This window comes from Panulirus ornatus, chromosome 59, assembly GCF_036320965.1.
Source record: "Panulirus ornatus isolate Po-2019 chromosome 59, ASM3632096v1, whole genome shotgun sequence".
Lineage (NCBI taxonomy): Eukaryota > Metazoa > Arthropoda > Malacostraca > Decapoda > Palinuridae > Panulirus > Panulirus ornatus.
The window spans coordinates 26164119-26181187 of record NC_092282.1 but is presented as its reverse complement, the minus strand read 5'-3'; the positions used below and the strand labels follow the sequence as shown (position 1 = coordinate 26181187).

The 17069-nt window shown below is 39.7% G+C and overlaps 1 protein-coding gene across 4 annotated transcripts in view; it reads left to right on the top strand.

The window, feature by feature from the left end:
• The window catches only part of cac (calcium voltage-gated channel subunit cacophony), a 1845957-nt gene that overhangs the window by 879171 nt on the left and 949717 nt on the right, over window positions 1–17069 (top strand). For all 4 annotated transcript variants that reach the window (XM_071696567.1, XM_071696568.1, XM_071696569.1 and 1 more), the window contains one exon: window positions 6905–6922. In XM_071696567.1, the coding sequence (XP_071552668.1) occupies window positions 6905–6922 (18 nt within the window). The remainder of the gene's footprint in view (window positions 1–6904; window positions 6923–17069) is intronic.

The following is a 17069-nucleotide window of genomic DNA, read 5'->3' as shown; positions in this document are numbered from 1 at the left end:
TGTAAATAAATTATACATTTCCTTTTTCCATAGCCAGAGGTTGAACCATTATGTGACATCCATTTTTTCATTTCATTTCAAGCTAGAAGTTTCAGTTTTCTAAATTGTTTATTACATTTTTCATATGTATATATATGTATGTGTGTGTGTGTGTGTATATGTGCGTATGTATGTGTGTGTGTATGTGTATATATATATTTTTTTTTTTTTTATACTTTGTCGCTGTCTCCCGTGTTTGCGAGGTAGCGCAAGGAAACAGACGAAAGAAATGGCCCAACCCCCCCCATACACATGTATATACATACATCCACACACGCAAATATACATACCTACTCAGCTTTCCATGGTTTACCCCAGACACTTCACATGCCTTGATTCAATCCACTGACAGCACGTCAGCCCCGGTATACCACATCGCTCCAATTCACTCTATTCCTTGCCCTCCTTTCACCCTCCTGCATGTTCAGGCCCCGATCACACAAAATCTTTCTCACTCCATCCTTCCACCTCCAATTTGGTCTCCCTCTTCTCCTTGCTCCCTCCACCTCCGACACATATATCCTCTTGGTCAATCTTTCCTCACTCATCCTCTCCATGTGCCCAAACCACTTCAAAACACCCTCTTCTGCTCTCTCAACCAAGCTCTTTTTATTTCCACACATCTCTCTTACCCTTACGTTACTCACTCGATCAAACCACCTCACACCACACATTGTCCTCAAACAACTCATTTCCAGCACATCCATCCTCCTGCGCACAACTCTATCCATAGGCCACGCCTCACAACCATACAACATTGTTGGAACCACTATTCCTTCAAACATACCCATTTTTGCTTTCCGAGATAATGTTCTCGACTTCCACACATTCTTCAAGGCCCCCAGAATTTTCGCCCCCTCCCCCACCCTATGATCCACTTCCGCTTCCATGGTTCCATCCGCTGCCAGATCCACTCCCAGATATCTAAAACACTTCACTTCCTCCATTTTTTCTCCATTCAAACTCACCTCCCAATTGACTTGACCCTCAACCCTACTGTACCTAATAACCTTGCTCTTATTCACATTTACTCTTAACTTTCTTCTTCCACACACTTTACCAAACTCAGTCACCAGCTTCTGCAGTTTCACACATGAATCAGCCACCAGCGCTGTGTCATCAGCGAACAACAACTGACTCACTTCCCAAGCTCTCTCATCCCCAACAGACTTCATACTTGCCCCTCTTGCCCCTCTTTCCAAAACTCTTGCTTTCACCTCCCTAACAACCCCATCCATAAACAAATTAAACAACCATGGAGACATCACACACCCCTGCCGCAAACCTACATTCACTGAGAACCAATCACTTTCCTCTCTTCCTACACGTACACATGCCTTACATCCTCGATAAAAACTTTTATTATTATTATTATTATTATTATTATTATTATTATTATTATTATTATCATTATTATGTTTATATTTATTATACTTTGTCGCTGTCTCCCGCGTTTGCGAGGTAGCGCAAGGAAACAGACGAAAGAAATGGCCCACCCCCCCCCCCCCCATACACATGTATATACATACGTCCACACACGCAAATATACATACCTACACAGCTTTCCATGGTTTACCCCAGACGCTTCACATGCCTTGATTCAATCCACTGACAGCAGGTCAACCCCGGTATACCACATCGCTCCAAATCACTCTATTCCTTGCCCTCCTTTCACCCTCCTGCATGTTCAGGCCCCGATCACACAAAATCTTTTTCACTCCATCTTTCCACCTCCAATTTGGTCTCCCTCTTCTCCTCATTCCCTCCACCTCCGACACATATATCCTCTTGGTCAATCTTTCCTCACTCATTCTCTCCATGTGCCCAAACCCCTTCAAAACACCCTCTTCTGCTCTCTCAACCACGCTCTTTTCATTTCCACACATCTCTCTTACCCTTACGTTACTCACTCGATCAAACCACCTCACACCACACATTGTCCTCAAACATCTCATTTCCAGCACATCCATCCTCCTGCGCACAACTCTAACCATAGCCCACACCTCGCAACCATACAACATTGTTGGAACCACTATTCCTTCAAACATACCCATTTTTGCTTTCCGAGATAATGTTCTCGACTTCCACACATTCTTCAAGGCCCCCAGAATTTTCGCCCCCTCCCCCACCCTATGATCCACTTCTGCTTCCATGGTTCCATCCTCTGCCAGATCCACTCCCAGATATCTAAAACACTTCACTTCCTCCATTTTTTCTCCATTCAAACTCACCTCCCAATTGACTTGACCCCCAACCCTACTGTACCTAATAACCTTGCTCTTATTCACATTTACTCTTAACTTTCTTCTTTCACACACTTTACCAAACTCAGTCACCAGCTTCTGCAGTTTCTCACATGAATCAGCCACCAGCGCTGTATCATCAGCGAACAACAACTGACTCACTTCCCAAGCTCTCTCATCCCCAACAGACTTCATACTTGCCCCTCTTTCCAAAACTCTTGCATTTACCTCCCTAACAACCCCATCCATAAACAAATTAAACAACCATGGAGACATCACACACCCCTGCTGCAAACCTACATTCACTGAGAACCAATCACTTTCCTCTCTTCCTACCCGTACACATGCCTTACATCCTCGATAAAAACTTTTCACTGCTTCTAACAACTTTCCTCCCACACCATATATTCTTAATACCTTCCACAGGGCATCTCTATCCACTCTATCATATGCCTTCTCCAGATCCATAAATGCTACATACAAATCCATTTGCTCTTCTAAGTATTTCTCACATACATTCTTCAAAGCAAACACCTGATCCACACATCCTCTACCACTTCTGAAACCACACTGCTCTTCCCCAATCTCACGCTCTGTACATGCCTTCACCCTCTCAATCAATACCCTCCCATATAATCTACCAGGAATACTCAACAAACTTATACCTCTGTAATTTGAGCACTCACTCTTATCCCCTTTGCCTTTGTACAATGGCACTATGCACGCATTCCGCCAATCCTCAGGCACCTCACCATGAGTCATACATACATTAAATAACCTTACCAACCAGTCAACAATACAGTCACCCCCTTTTTTAATAAATTCCACTGCAATACCATCCAAACCTGCTGCCTTGCCGGCTTTCATCTTCCGCAAAGCTTTCACTACCTCTTCTCTGTTTACCAAATCATTTTCCCTAACCCTCTCACTTTGCACACCACCTCGACCTAAACACCCTATATCTGCCACTCTGTCATCAAACACATTCAACAAATCTTCAAAATACTCACTCCATCTTCTCACATCACCACTACTTGTTATCACCTCCCCATTTGCGCCCTTCACTGAAGTTCCCTTTTGCTCCCTTGTCTTACGCACTTTATTTACCTCCTTCCAGAACATCTTTTTATTCTCCCTAAAATTTAATGATACTCTCTCACCCCAACTCTCATTTGCCTTTTTTTTTTCGCGTCTTGCACCTTTCTCTTGACCTCCTGTCTCTTTCTTTTATACATCTCCCACTCACTTGCATTTTTTCCCTGCAAAAATCGTATTATTATTATTATTATTATTATTATTATTATTATATGATTGCTGTTTCCTGTGTCACTGAGTTAGCTCCAGGAAACAGACAAGGAATCACCTAACCACTCATATACCCATGCACACACATGTATACATAAATGCCCATACACGCACATATACATATATTTACATACACAGACATACATATATGCACATGTACATGTTTATAATTGCTGCCTCTATTTATTCCCGTTGCTACCCTGCCACACAGGAAATAGTGGAGTGGTTTGGATTGGAGAGATTTTATGCTGTTGCATAGAATCGAGTGCCAAGGATGCTGAGGCGGAACTGTATTTCATTGTGAAGGTGTTGTTTGTGCTGTCTAGGCAACCTGTGATTATTCTGAGTGCACTATTTTGTGTGGTTTGCAGTTTTGTTATATTTGCTTTTTAGTGGATGGAAGATCTGTTTGGTCTGTGGTTTGAATATATTGCTCATACTCATTAGGTCTTAGGTCTTATCCATGTTGATTTCATAGGTGAAATCTATGAGTAACACATTTCTGCAAAGTTTACCTTGACCTTGATATAGCATTTCTCTGCTCATAGGTTACATATAAAATTGTGACATGTTGCAAATCTGTTTTTGTTCCTTTGAAGTCAGTGTACAAATCATGTTGAATGAACCATTCAGTTTTTTGTTTGTTTTCACTTTGGACCATTCTCTTGCCAAGTACTTCATGTTACCCAGTGGGTCTTGTCTTAGACTGCTTCCTTACCTAACTGTTTCGCTTTGGAATGTTCCCTAACCTTACATTTCACACTTCAGATTGTTTCCTTGTCTAACATTTTCCTCTGTTAAACACCACATGATATTCCCTCCTTTTTTCATAATTTGATTGCAGAGACTCATCGGTAGGTAATTGTAACAGTTTCTGAACTTAATTTGTCCCATCTCTCTACTGGTTTTTCTGCTTTTAAATAGAAATGAGAGTGTATTTTGAGTGAGTTGATTTATAATATGATGGTGTCCCCGGATTTAGCCATTTTATTTCTCCTGTTTCCAAAGTTTTTCTGCAGCAAGCAACCAAAACCCAACCTTACCTCAAATGCTTATGCCTATGACATCAGGAAGTGGGTATCAACTCCAACCCCTCACTGGAGTATATATATATTGGTCTCAGAAGGTCAAAAGGCAAGACCTTCCCTGTGTAACACTTGGGAGTCTGCCAGGTACCTCTGCACTTCTCATTGCACACCAGTTTATTTCTTCCGTTAGTTCTTACAATTCCCACTGGCCTCCATAAACTATATTCATTGCATATTTGGCTAACTCCTGTTAGTAAGAAGACAAATTCTGACCTAATGAAAAACCATTTCATCCTACAAAAGAGGTAAATGAACAATAGCCCTTTTAGTCCTCTACACCCTTCTTCCCATCTTTTATTTCTTCTGCTTTCTGTAGTGAAGTTTGGGATCTTGCAGGAATGAGAGGACAGGTTGTGTTCACTACATCTGGATTATAATGACAAGTCCTTCTTGATAGGTTATGAACAGTAGTTCATACAAGGTGATCTTATCTTTTCTGAATTGTAATGGGATTATCCAGAAATTTATCATTAGGATTTTGCCTGTAATTCCCAAAAAGAGTAGCTTTCTATTATTTTCCTTGCATAGTTTCCAAATTTGGAAAAATTAGCTTTTCATAATTTCAGAAAATTTATCTTTTATGTAAAGATTAATTTAGTGAATATAGAAAATAGAAGAGGTAAACATATTTTTAATGACTCCTGTGTTTGAGAGAAATGACATTAGGCAACATTGAGTGGTTGCTGTTCCCACTAAGCTTTTAAGATGAGTAACCATAGAACTAAATTTGAATAGACTGTATGAGTTAGAGGCATAGAACATTTAGGGTGTCATAATTAGAGACAAAACTGTCTTGATACACTGAAAAAATAATAAAGTATCATGAAAGTTGAAAAGAGTCATCGTGAATGGAAGTAAGTTGAGGGATATATATATTAGTGAGTTAAAAAAGCTTTATGTAGATCCAGTCCTTGTGAATGGGAGAGAGGATAAAGGTAACAGACATATAAGTGTCATTATTAATGTCAGTCGGAGATGCACATTAAGTATAAGTAAAGGAGTTTTACTGAGATCATTAGATATACCAGTGTTTGAAATTTCATGCAAATTGATAGGCTTAGTTTTAGTAAATATAATGTAGTCAAAAGATCAGGATAATTACAATCAGTTTTGGCTCACTGTTAACTACAGTTAAAGAATCAGGAAAGTCACTATATATCAGTGAGGTTAGATGAAGAATCTAGAAATTTTTTAGATAGTACAGATAAGAAAGTTACAATAATTCTCAACTGAACATTATATTTTTAAGAATTTGAATGATATCCTTTTGATCAAATGGCATACAGTGCTTTTCTCATAAGATTAATGGAAGACAACTTTAAACACTAGATTATTACAGTATAATGATATAATTTGTTTAAATTACTTAAAACGTGAATTTTTATTGGATGTTTTGATCCTGATTTCCATGATCAGAGTATGTGGCTGTTTGTTCTTATGTAGGTATTTCAGTTATTTGTCCATTCCTATATCCTGCAATAAGTTGTATGTCAATATCTCTTCACATAGTTCTATATAAGGCTGTGATGTAGATGGTTCTGTTTGTGGATGTAATATAGTTTCAGTTTGATGTGTATTGGTGAATTTAATTCCTCAGTTAACAGAGTAAGAAATTATGACGTGCTTACAGCAGCTCAACAAAACTATGCACATAATGGTAATGATTTTGTTTAATTATCATTCATATATTATTCCAGATTTTCTTAGTCATGAAGATAATTTTTTTTTCATTGAAGCTACAGTTTTACTTTGTAGGTAAATATTGTGTTGTTTGAGCTAGCTGGTCAACATGTAAATTTCTCTGAATACCAAAATCATCTATAAAGTTGTATTTTCCTAATTGGAATTTCTTGGGTAACAGGTAGAAATTTTATTTCATAGGATGACTGAAATGATACACATGTTCATTTTTGGATAGGGACGTAATTATACCTATTTTTATCAGCTTTGACTGTCTCCATGTTGGTGAAGACATAATCATACAATATTGTTCACTTATTGCTAACTGAATTCTAGCTTCATTTTCAGTTTAAAGTAAGTGCTAATTATAAGCTAAGTAGACCCTAACTCTCACTCTTGTCTGCTATGTAGGTTCTAACTCTTGGTTTATACTGACAAAGCAGACCCACCTTCCAATGTCTGTAAAGCCTTTTTTTTTTTGGCTCTAACAAGTAAAACTTGTCTTTTAGAGTCAGGGTTTATAAGCTCATATATTCTTTCCTTCTGCAGACCCTCCCTGAATGAGAAGTAAGTGAGGAAACCGTGGATGATAATCTTAGTGACAGTGAGAGGACTTATCTATTCCCATATTATTTACAATGATTCCTGGTGTATGCATTTTGCATTTGATACATATTACCATTGATTTACTTCGATATCCTTGCAACTACCGTTTTACTCATCAGCTTTTCTGCCATTGCTATGCCAATATTTAAAGGAGCATGACAAGGTATAATATAAGAGGTTTGGGTTAAAAATTTGCATATTCAGACTGTAGAAAGTTGGACTAAGAAGTGTCGGGAATAAGTCCTAACATGCTAAGCCTCTCCTGGACAAGGTTTATTCTAACTTGCTGGTATATTAACTCCAGTGATGAGACAAACATACGGTTTATAGATGCATGCTCTAGTCAATTTAATTGGTGAAAGGGACAGTGACCTTGGGTTCTCCCACATGCCTCTAGATATCTCTGGAGGCTTAAGTTGCCTTCTTAGTCAGTTCTTTTAGAGGCCTAGTTTAGGCCAGTTGTAGACTGCTGCTTTGTGATGACATGATTGCATGTTCTTTTTTTTTTTATTTTGTCATTCATTTTGCAATACTGAACTGACTTTACCCGAACCCTGCTATCCTAGTGATGACTGCCACCTGGGCTACCCAGTTCGCACACCCCTCCAACACTTGGGCTGCTAAATCCTTTAACGTACATTGCCCAGTGCACTTGAGCTGCCATATTCTTCCACAGATTCATCCCAAGAAATTTTGACTGCTGAACAACATTCACAGCAGTAATAAAATTCTCTCATCATGAAGGCACATCCTTAATCCTTTAACAAATAAATCACTATTCTATAAAACTGAACAGAGGTAGTAAAAGTCTTAATTATAATACAGGTGGTAATGAGAATAAATGTGTTATATACATGAATATGTTGAAAAGAATGCAGGTACCTCATGTAACACAATATAAGCCTTCAAACATTATTCAGTGTACACATCATGATATAGTGCATTGGGAGAAATTAATACTTTACATTAATTAACACTTTATATTGTGTGTGGTAATAAAAAGAGTATGGTTAAGAGAGCAGAAGAAAGTGTATTGAAATGGTTTGGTCACATGGAGAGAATGAGTAAGGAAAGATTGACAAAGAGGATATATGTGTCAGAGGTAGAGGGAACGAGGAGAAGTGGGAGACCAAATTGGAGGTGGAAGGATGGAGTGAAAAAGATTTTGAGCGATCGGGGCCTGAACATGCAGGAGGGTGAAAGGCTTGTAAGGAATAGAGTGAATTGAGACGATATGGTATACCGGGGTCGCCATGCTGTCAATGGATTGAACCAGGGCATGTGAAGCGTCTCGGGTAAACCATGGAAAGTTTTGTGGGGCCTGGATGTGGAAAGGGAGCTGTGGTTTTGGTGCATTATACATGACAACTAGAGACTGAGTGTGAATGAATGTGGCCTTTGTTGTCTTTCCCTAGCACTACCTTACGTGCATGTGGGGGAGGAGGTTGCCATTTCATGTGTGGCGAGGTGGCAATGGGAATGAATAAAGGCAGCAAGTATGAATTATGTACATGTGTATATACGTATATGTCTGTGTATGTATATATATGTATATGTTGAAATGTATAGGTATGTATATGTGCATGTGTGGACTTTTATGTATATACATATGTATGTGGGTGGGTTGGGCCATATATATATACACACAGTGAATTTCTGGAAAGTGGATCCATTAGTATATGGAAAAAATAGGGATGCTTTCCTTGCACCTTCCAAAGTGCTCTTTCTTCACTCCTAGTTTAGAATAAACTGTATTCACTAGTTTTGCAGAGACAGTTTACATTTGAAGCATTTATATGGACCATACTTGAACTTAAAGGCACCTGTTTCTGACTTTGATATTCCAATGAGATCATCAGTATATTTAACATTTCCCCAGTCAGAGGATGTTCACTCATTTTATATTTCTTGCATTTAGTTAGCTTGACTGAGCCACATTTGTAATTTTCTTCATTGGGTTGCTGTGATGCAAGAATATGATCTATAAAGTGCATTTTTTAGTAATGTAAACACATTATCAAGATGATGAATACAAAAAGTGAAAGAAATTTGATTGGAAGTTTCAACTGCATTGAAATTTGTTGGACTAGACTAGTTTTTCACCTTGCCCAGTACCTGAGCCTTAATTTATATTTTTCTTCATTATCAGAGAAGTAAATGCAACTCTCTTACTGAGTCCTAACTGATGCTTTATGTATATCAAAAAGAATCCTTTCAGTAATGTTACAGATATATTATTATGTATTATAATTATTAGAAATGAGAAAAGTCTATAAAGTCAAAGTTAGTGCTTGATTGTGGTGATGATGTAGGGGAAAATCTTCCCTAAGAGCATTATCAGTATTACAGTATCATTCACATTTCTTTCCTTTTTTATGAATATAAATTTGTGACTACATCTCTGATTACTAAAAGTTTTTCTTGGCATTGTATTTATGAAAACTTTATTCAATTTTGGCCCGAAGGGCTGGGATCTGGTGCCTGGTGTTGCACACCCTCTCTCTCGCAGGTGTCATCCATGACCTCCACATTTGGTCTACTTTGTTTGTATGATTTATTATCATTTTACATCACATGTACAATAAAAAATATTATGAAATAATGCATACTCATCATCTGTTTCACAAATACAATCAAGCATAATTACTTTCTTGCATCCTGCCTTTATGGGGCTTCTGCAGCACTCAGGAAACTGGTCACATCCACTAGGCAGGACCGTAGGTCATAAAGTTTAGTGATGTGTGTGTGTTTGTGTGTGTCTGTATAGGGAGAGTGCAGAGCAACTGAGCTGTAGGTGTTTGCTATCTTCACTGTAGTAGTTGCATTGTTAGCATGAATGGTCTTGGGATGTGTTGAATCTGTGTTTGAAGTAATGTAGGGGTTAATGATTTCAATAGCATAGATGGGAAAGTGTGATATGTTTTTCTTGGGACTGTGGTGTCAAATGAGTGTGTGTATGATGGGATGATATTTAAGATTAAGTTGGGAGGGCAGTTGTTTAGTATTTGTTGGGTCATTTCAGTTTTTGTTTTTGCTTTTGTTGTTTTGTTTGTTGGGAAATTAAAGGAGCTGTGAGTAGAAGGTTTTGAAGTATAAAGCAGAGGCAAGCCTTTTGTTTCAGCTTAGTTTTTGTTGGTTAGTTATGAATTGGTTTGTTGGGAAGGGGTATAGTGCTGTTGCAAAGAATTTAGTGATGAGGATGGTGAGGTAGCATTGTATTGGGAGAGTCTTGTTTCATTGTGAAGGTGGTGGAAAGTTGGTTTTTAGGCAACCAGCAATTGTTCTAAGTTCTCTATTTTATGTCGTTTGCAGCTTTGTTGAAATTCAGGGTGGAGTGAATTAATTTTTTATAGAGGTTGCTAAGGGATTTTTTTTTTGTGACCAAATCTGGTGCTAGTTAGTGTTCTAAGGGCATTTAGGTTGTGTTTTGCTTTTGTCATAATGTTATTGGTGCAGAGAGTGAACATTATGTGTATCCTATATAATGCCAAGAATGGTTCATGCTATGTTCATAGGGATTGATTGTCCATTCATGGGTACTAGAGGGTATATGTTTGGGGCTTAAAAAATGATTGAGGACTTCTGTCGAGATTAAGACATTCTGTTTTATGTGAGCCATTGCACCAGTAGTGTGAATGTAGTGCTGTATGTTTTTTTAATTCTTTTGGGCCACTGTTTCGATTGTAAAGTCCTCTGCATATGCGAGGTCATGCAGGAGTATATTAAAGAGGGTTGGAGAAATATTTGCTTCTTAGGAATTCCATTGTTGGTTTAAGCAGTTTAAAAATGAAGCCATTTTGAATGACTCTGCCATGGTGGATAGCTATGAAATTGATCGACCATTTTTTGTCATTGTTGTGGAGGGTCGTCTCAAATATTTTTGGTGTGAGAACCTGTCAGGAGACAGTGTCAAATGCTTGATTGATAAATACTGCCACTAGTACTGCATGGGAAGGGGGTTATGATTGGTTAAAGACATTGATATATACATTATTATTATTATTATTTTGCTTTGTCGCTGTCTCCTGCGTTAGCGAGGTAGCGCAAGGAAACAGATGAAAGAATGGCCCAACCCAACCACACACACATGTATATACATACACATCCACACACACAAATATACATACCTATACATCTCAATGTATACATATATATACACACGCAGACATATACATATATACACATGTACACAATTCATACTGTCTGCCTTTATTCATTCCCATTGCCACCTTGCCACACATGAAATAACAACCCCCTCCCCCTCATGTGTGTGAGGTAGTGCTAGAAAAAGACAACAAAGGCCCCATTCGTTCACACTCAGTCTCTAGCTGTCATGTAATAATGCACCGAAACCACAGCTCCCTATCCACATCCAGGCCCCACAGAACTTTCCATGGTGTACCCCAGACGCTTCACATGCCCTGGTTCAATCCATTGACAGCACGTTGAGCCCGGTATACCACATTGTTCCAATTCACTCTATTCCTTGCACACCTTTCACCCTCCTGCATGTTCAGACCCCGATCACTCAAAATCTTTTTCACTCCATCTTTCCATCTCCAATTTGGTCTCCCACTTCTTGTTCCCTCCACCTCTGACACACATATATCCTCTTTGTCTATCTTTCCCCACTCATTCTCTCCATGTGACCAAACCATTTCAAAACACCCTCTACTGCTCTCTCAACCACACTCTTTTTATTACCACACATCTCTCTTACCCCATTATTACTTACTCGATCAAACCACCTCACAACACATATTTTCCTCAAACAATTCATTTCCAGCACTTCCACCCTCCTGCGCACAACTCTATCCATAGCCCATGCCTCGCAACCATACAACATTGTTGGAACCACTATTCCTTCAAACATACCCATTTTTGCTTTGGAGATAATGTTCTCGACTTCCACATATTCTTCAAGGCTCCCAGAATCCCCCCCCCCCCCCCCCATGATTCACTTCCACTTCCATGGTTCCATCCGCTGCCAGATCCACTCCCAGATATCTAAAACACTTCACTGCTTCCAGTTTTGCTCCATTCAAACTTACCTCCCAATTGACTTGACCCTCAACCCTACCTAATAACCTTACTCTTATTCATATTTACTCTCAACTTTCTTGTTTCACACACTTTACCAAACTCAGTCACCAGCTTCTGCAGTTTCTCACATGAATCAGCCACCAGCGCTGTATCATCAGCGAACAACAACTGACTCACTTCCCAAGCTCTCATCCACAATAGACTTCATACTTGCCCCTCTTTCCAAAACTCTTGCATTCACCTCCCTAACAACCCCATCCATAAACAAATTTAAACGACCATTGAGACATCACACACCCCTGCCGCAAACCTACATTCACTGAGAACCAATCACTTTCCTCTCTTCCTACACATACACATGCCTTGCATCCTCGGTAAAAAGTTTTCACTGCTTCTAATAACTTGCCTCCCACACCATATATTCTTAATACCTTCCACAGAGCATCTCTATCATCCCTATCATATGCCTTCTCCAGATCCATAATTGCTGCATACAAATCCACTTGCTTTTCTAAGTATTTCTCACATACATTCTTTAAAGCAAACACCTGATCCACACATCCTGTACCACTTCTGAAACCACACTGCTCTGTACATGCCTTCGCCCTCTCAATCAATACCTGCCCATATAATTTACCAGGAATACTCAACAAACTTATACATCTATAATTTGAGCACTCACCTTTGTCCCCTTTGCCTTTGTATAATGGCACTATGCAAGCATTCCGCCAGTCCTCAGGCACCTCACCATGAGTCATACATACATTAAATAACCTTACCAACCAGTCAACAGTACAGTCACCCCCGTTTTTAATGAATTCCACAGCAATACCACCCAAAGCCGTCGCCTTGCCAGCTTTCATTTGCCGCAAAGCTTTTACTACCTCTTCTTTGTTTACCAAATCATTTTCCCTAACCCTCTCACTTTGCACACCACCTCGATCAAAACACCCTATATCTGCCACTCTTATCACCAAACACATTCAGCAAACCTTCAAAATACTCACTCCATCTCCTTCTCACATCACCACTACTCATTACCACCTCCCCATTAGCCCCTTCACTGAAGTTCCCATTTGTTCCCTTGTCTTACACACTTTGTTTACCTTCTTCCAAAACATCTTTTTATTCTCCCTAAAATTTAATGATACTCTCTCACCCCAACTCTCATTTGCCCTCTTTTTCACCTCTTGCACCTTTCTCTTGACCTCCTGCCTCTTTCTTTTATACATCTCCCAGTCATTTGCATTATTTCCCTGCAAAAATCGTCCAAATGCCTCTCTCTTCTCTTTCACTAATAATCTTACTTCTTCATCCCACCACTCACTACCCTTTCTAATCTGCCCACCTCCCACGCTTCTCATGCCACAAGCATCTTTTGCACAAGCCATCACAGCTTCCCTAATTACATCCCATTCCTCCCCCACTCCCCTTACCTCCTTTGTTCTCACCTTTTTCCATTCTGTACTCAGTCTCTCCTGGTACTTCCTCACACAAGTCACCTTCCCAAGCTCACTTACTCTCACCACTCTCTTCACCCCAAAATTCTCTCTTCTTTTCTCAAAAACCTCTACAAATCTTCACCTTCGCCTCCACAAGATAATGATCAGACATCCCTCCAGTTGCACCTCTCAGCACATTAACATCCAAAAGTCTCTCTTTCGCGCACCTATCAATTAACACGCAATCCAGTAACGCTCTCTGGCCATCTCTCCTACTTACATGCATATACTTATGTATATCTCTCTTTTTAAACCAGGTATTCCCAATCACCAGTCCTTTTTCAGCACATAAATCTACAAGCTCTTCACCATCTCCATTTACAACACTGAACACTCCATGTATACCAATTATTCCCTCAACTGCCACATTACTCACCTTTGCATTCAAATCACCCATCACTATAACCCAGTCTTGTGCATCAAAACCACTAACACACTCATTCAGCTGCTCCCAACACACTTGCCTCTCATGATGTTTCTTCTCATGCCCAGGTGCATATGCACCAATAATCACCCATCTCTCTCCATCAACTTTCAGTTTTACCCATATTAATCAAGAATTTACTTTCTTACATTCTATCACATACTCCCACAACTCCTGTTTCAGGAGTACTGCTACTCCTTCTCTTGCTCTTGTCCTCTCACTAACTCCTGACTTTACTCCCAAGACATCCCTCCAGTTGCACCTCTCAGCACATTAACATCCAAAAGTCTCTCTTTCGCGCGCCTGTCAATTAACACGTAATCCAATAACGCTCTCTGGCCATCTCTCCTACTTACATACGTATACTTATGTATATCTTGCTTTTTAAACCAGGTATTCCCAATCACCAGTACTTTTTCAGCACATAAATCTACAAGCTCTTCACCATCTCCATTTACAACACTGAACACTCCATGTATACCAATTATTCCCTCAACTGCCACATTACTCACCTTTGCATTCAAATCACCCATCACTATAACCCAGTCTTGTGCATCAAAACCACTAACACACTCATTCAGCTGCTCCCAACACACTTGCCTCTCATGATCTTTCTTCTCATGCCCAGGTGCATATGCACCAATAATCAGCCATCTCTCTCCATCAACTTTCACTTTTACCCATATCAATCTAGAATTTACTTTCTTACACTCTATCACATACTCCCACAACTCCTGTTTCAGGAGTAGTGCGACACTTTCCCTTGCTCTTGTCCTCTCACTAACCCCTGACTTTACTCCCAAGACATTCCCAAACCACTCTTCCCCTTTACCCTTGAGCTTCGTTTCACTCAGAGAAAAAACATCCAGGTTTCTTTCCTCAAACATACTACCTATCTCTCCTTTTTCTCATCTTGGTTACATCCACACACATTTAGACACCCCAATCTGAGCCTTCGAGGAGGATGAGCACTCCTCACGTGACTCCTTCTTCTGTTTCCCCTTTTAGAAAGTTAAAATACAAGGAGGGGAGAGTTTCTGGCCCCCCGCTCCCATCCCCTTTAGTCGCCTTCTACGACACGTGAGGAATGCGTGAGAAGTATTCTTTCTCCCCTATCCCCAGGGATAGGGGAGAATATATATATATGTATATATATATATATATATATATATATATATATATATATATATATATATATATATATATATATAAGGTGATAGAATGTAAGAAAGTAAATTCTCGATTAATATGGGTAAAACTGAAAGTTGATGGAGAGAGATGGGTGATTATTGGTGTATATGCACCTGGGCATGAGAAGAAAGATCATGAGAGGCAAGTGTTTTGGGAGCAGCTGAATGAGTGTGTTAGTGGTTTTGATGCACGAGACCAGGTTATAGTGATGGGTGATTTGAATGCAAAGGTGAGTAATGTGGCAGTTGAGGGAATAATTGGTATACATGGGGTGTTCAGTGTTGTAAATGGAAATGGTGAAGAGCTTGTAGATTTATGTGCTGAAAAAGTACTGGTGATTGGGAATACCTGGTTTAAAAAGCAAGATATCCATAAGTATACGTATGTAAGTAGGAGAGATGGCCAGAGAGCATTATTGGATTACGTGTTAATTGACAGGCGCGCGAAAGAGAGACTTTTGGATGTTAATGTGCTGAGAGGTGCAACTGGAGGGATGTCTGATCATTATCTTGTGGAGGCTAAGGTGAAGATTTGTATGGGTTTTCAGAAAAGAAGAGTGAATGTTGGGGTGAAGAGGGTGGTGAGAGTAAGTGAGCTTGGGAAGGAGACTTGTGTGAGGAAGTACCAGGAGAGACTGAGTACAGAATGGAAAAAAGTGAGAACAATGGAAGTAAGGGGAGTGGGGGAGGAATGGGATGTATTTAGGGAATCAGTGATGGCTTGCGCAAAAGATGCTTGTGGCATGAGAAGCGTGGGAGGTGGGTTGATTAGAAAGGGTAGTGAGTGGTGGGATGAAGAAGTAAGATTATTAGTGAAAGAGAAGAGAGAGAGGCATTTGGACGATTTTTGCAGGGAAAAAATGCAATTGAGTGGGAGATGTATAAAAGAAAGAGACAGGAGGTCAAGAGAAAGGTGCAAGAGGTGAAAAAGATGGCAAATGAGAGTTGGGGTGAGAGAGTATCATTAAATTTCAGGGAGAATAAAAAGATGTTCTGGAAGGAGGTAAATAAAGTGCGTAAGACAAGGGAGCAAATGGGAACTTCAGTGAAGGGCGCAAATGGGGAGGTGATAACAAGTAGTGGTGATGTGAGAAGGAGATGGAGTGAGTATTTTGAAGGTTTGTTGAATGTTTTTGATGGTAGAGTGGCAGATATAGGGTGTTTTGGTCGAGGTGGTGTGCAAAGTGAGAGGGTTAGGGAAAATGATTTGGTAAACAGAGAAGAGGTAGTAAAAGCTTTACGGAAGATGAAAGCCGGCAAGGCAGCAGGTTTGGATGGTATTGCAGTGGAATTTATTAAAAAAGGGGGTGACTCTATTATTTACTGGTTGGTAAGGTTATTTAATGTATGTAAGACTCATGGTGAGGTGCCTGAGGATTGGTGGAATGCATGCATAGTGCCATTGTACAAAGGCAAAGGGGATAAGTGTGAGTGCTCAAATTACAGAGGTATAAGTTTGTTGAGTATTCCTGGTAAATTATATGGGAGGGTATTGATTGAGAGGGTGAAGGCATGTACAGAGCATCAGATTGGGGAAGAGCAGTGTGGTTTCAGAAGTGGTAGAGGATGTGTGGATCAGGTGTTTGCTTTGAAGAATGTATGTGAGAAATACTTAGAAAAGCCAATGGATTTGTATGTAGCATTTATGGATCTGGAGAAGGCATATGATAGAGTGGATAGAGATGCTCTGTGGAAGGTATTAAGAATATATGGTGTGGGAGGCAAGTTGTTAGAAGCAGTGAAAAGTTTTTATCGAGGATGTAAGGCATGTGTACGTGTAGGAAGAGAGGAAAGTGATTGGTTCTCAGTGAATGTAGGTTTGCGGCAGGGGTGTTTGATGTCTCCATGGTTGTTTAATTTGTTTATGGATGGGGTTGTTAGGGAGGTGAATGCAAGAGTTTTGGAAAGAGGGGCAAGTATGCAGTCTGTTGTGGATGAGAGAGCTTGGG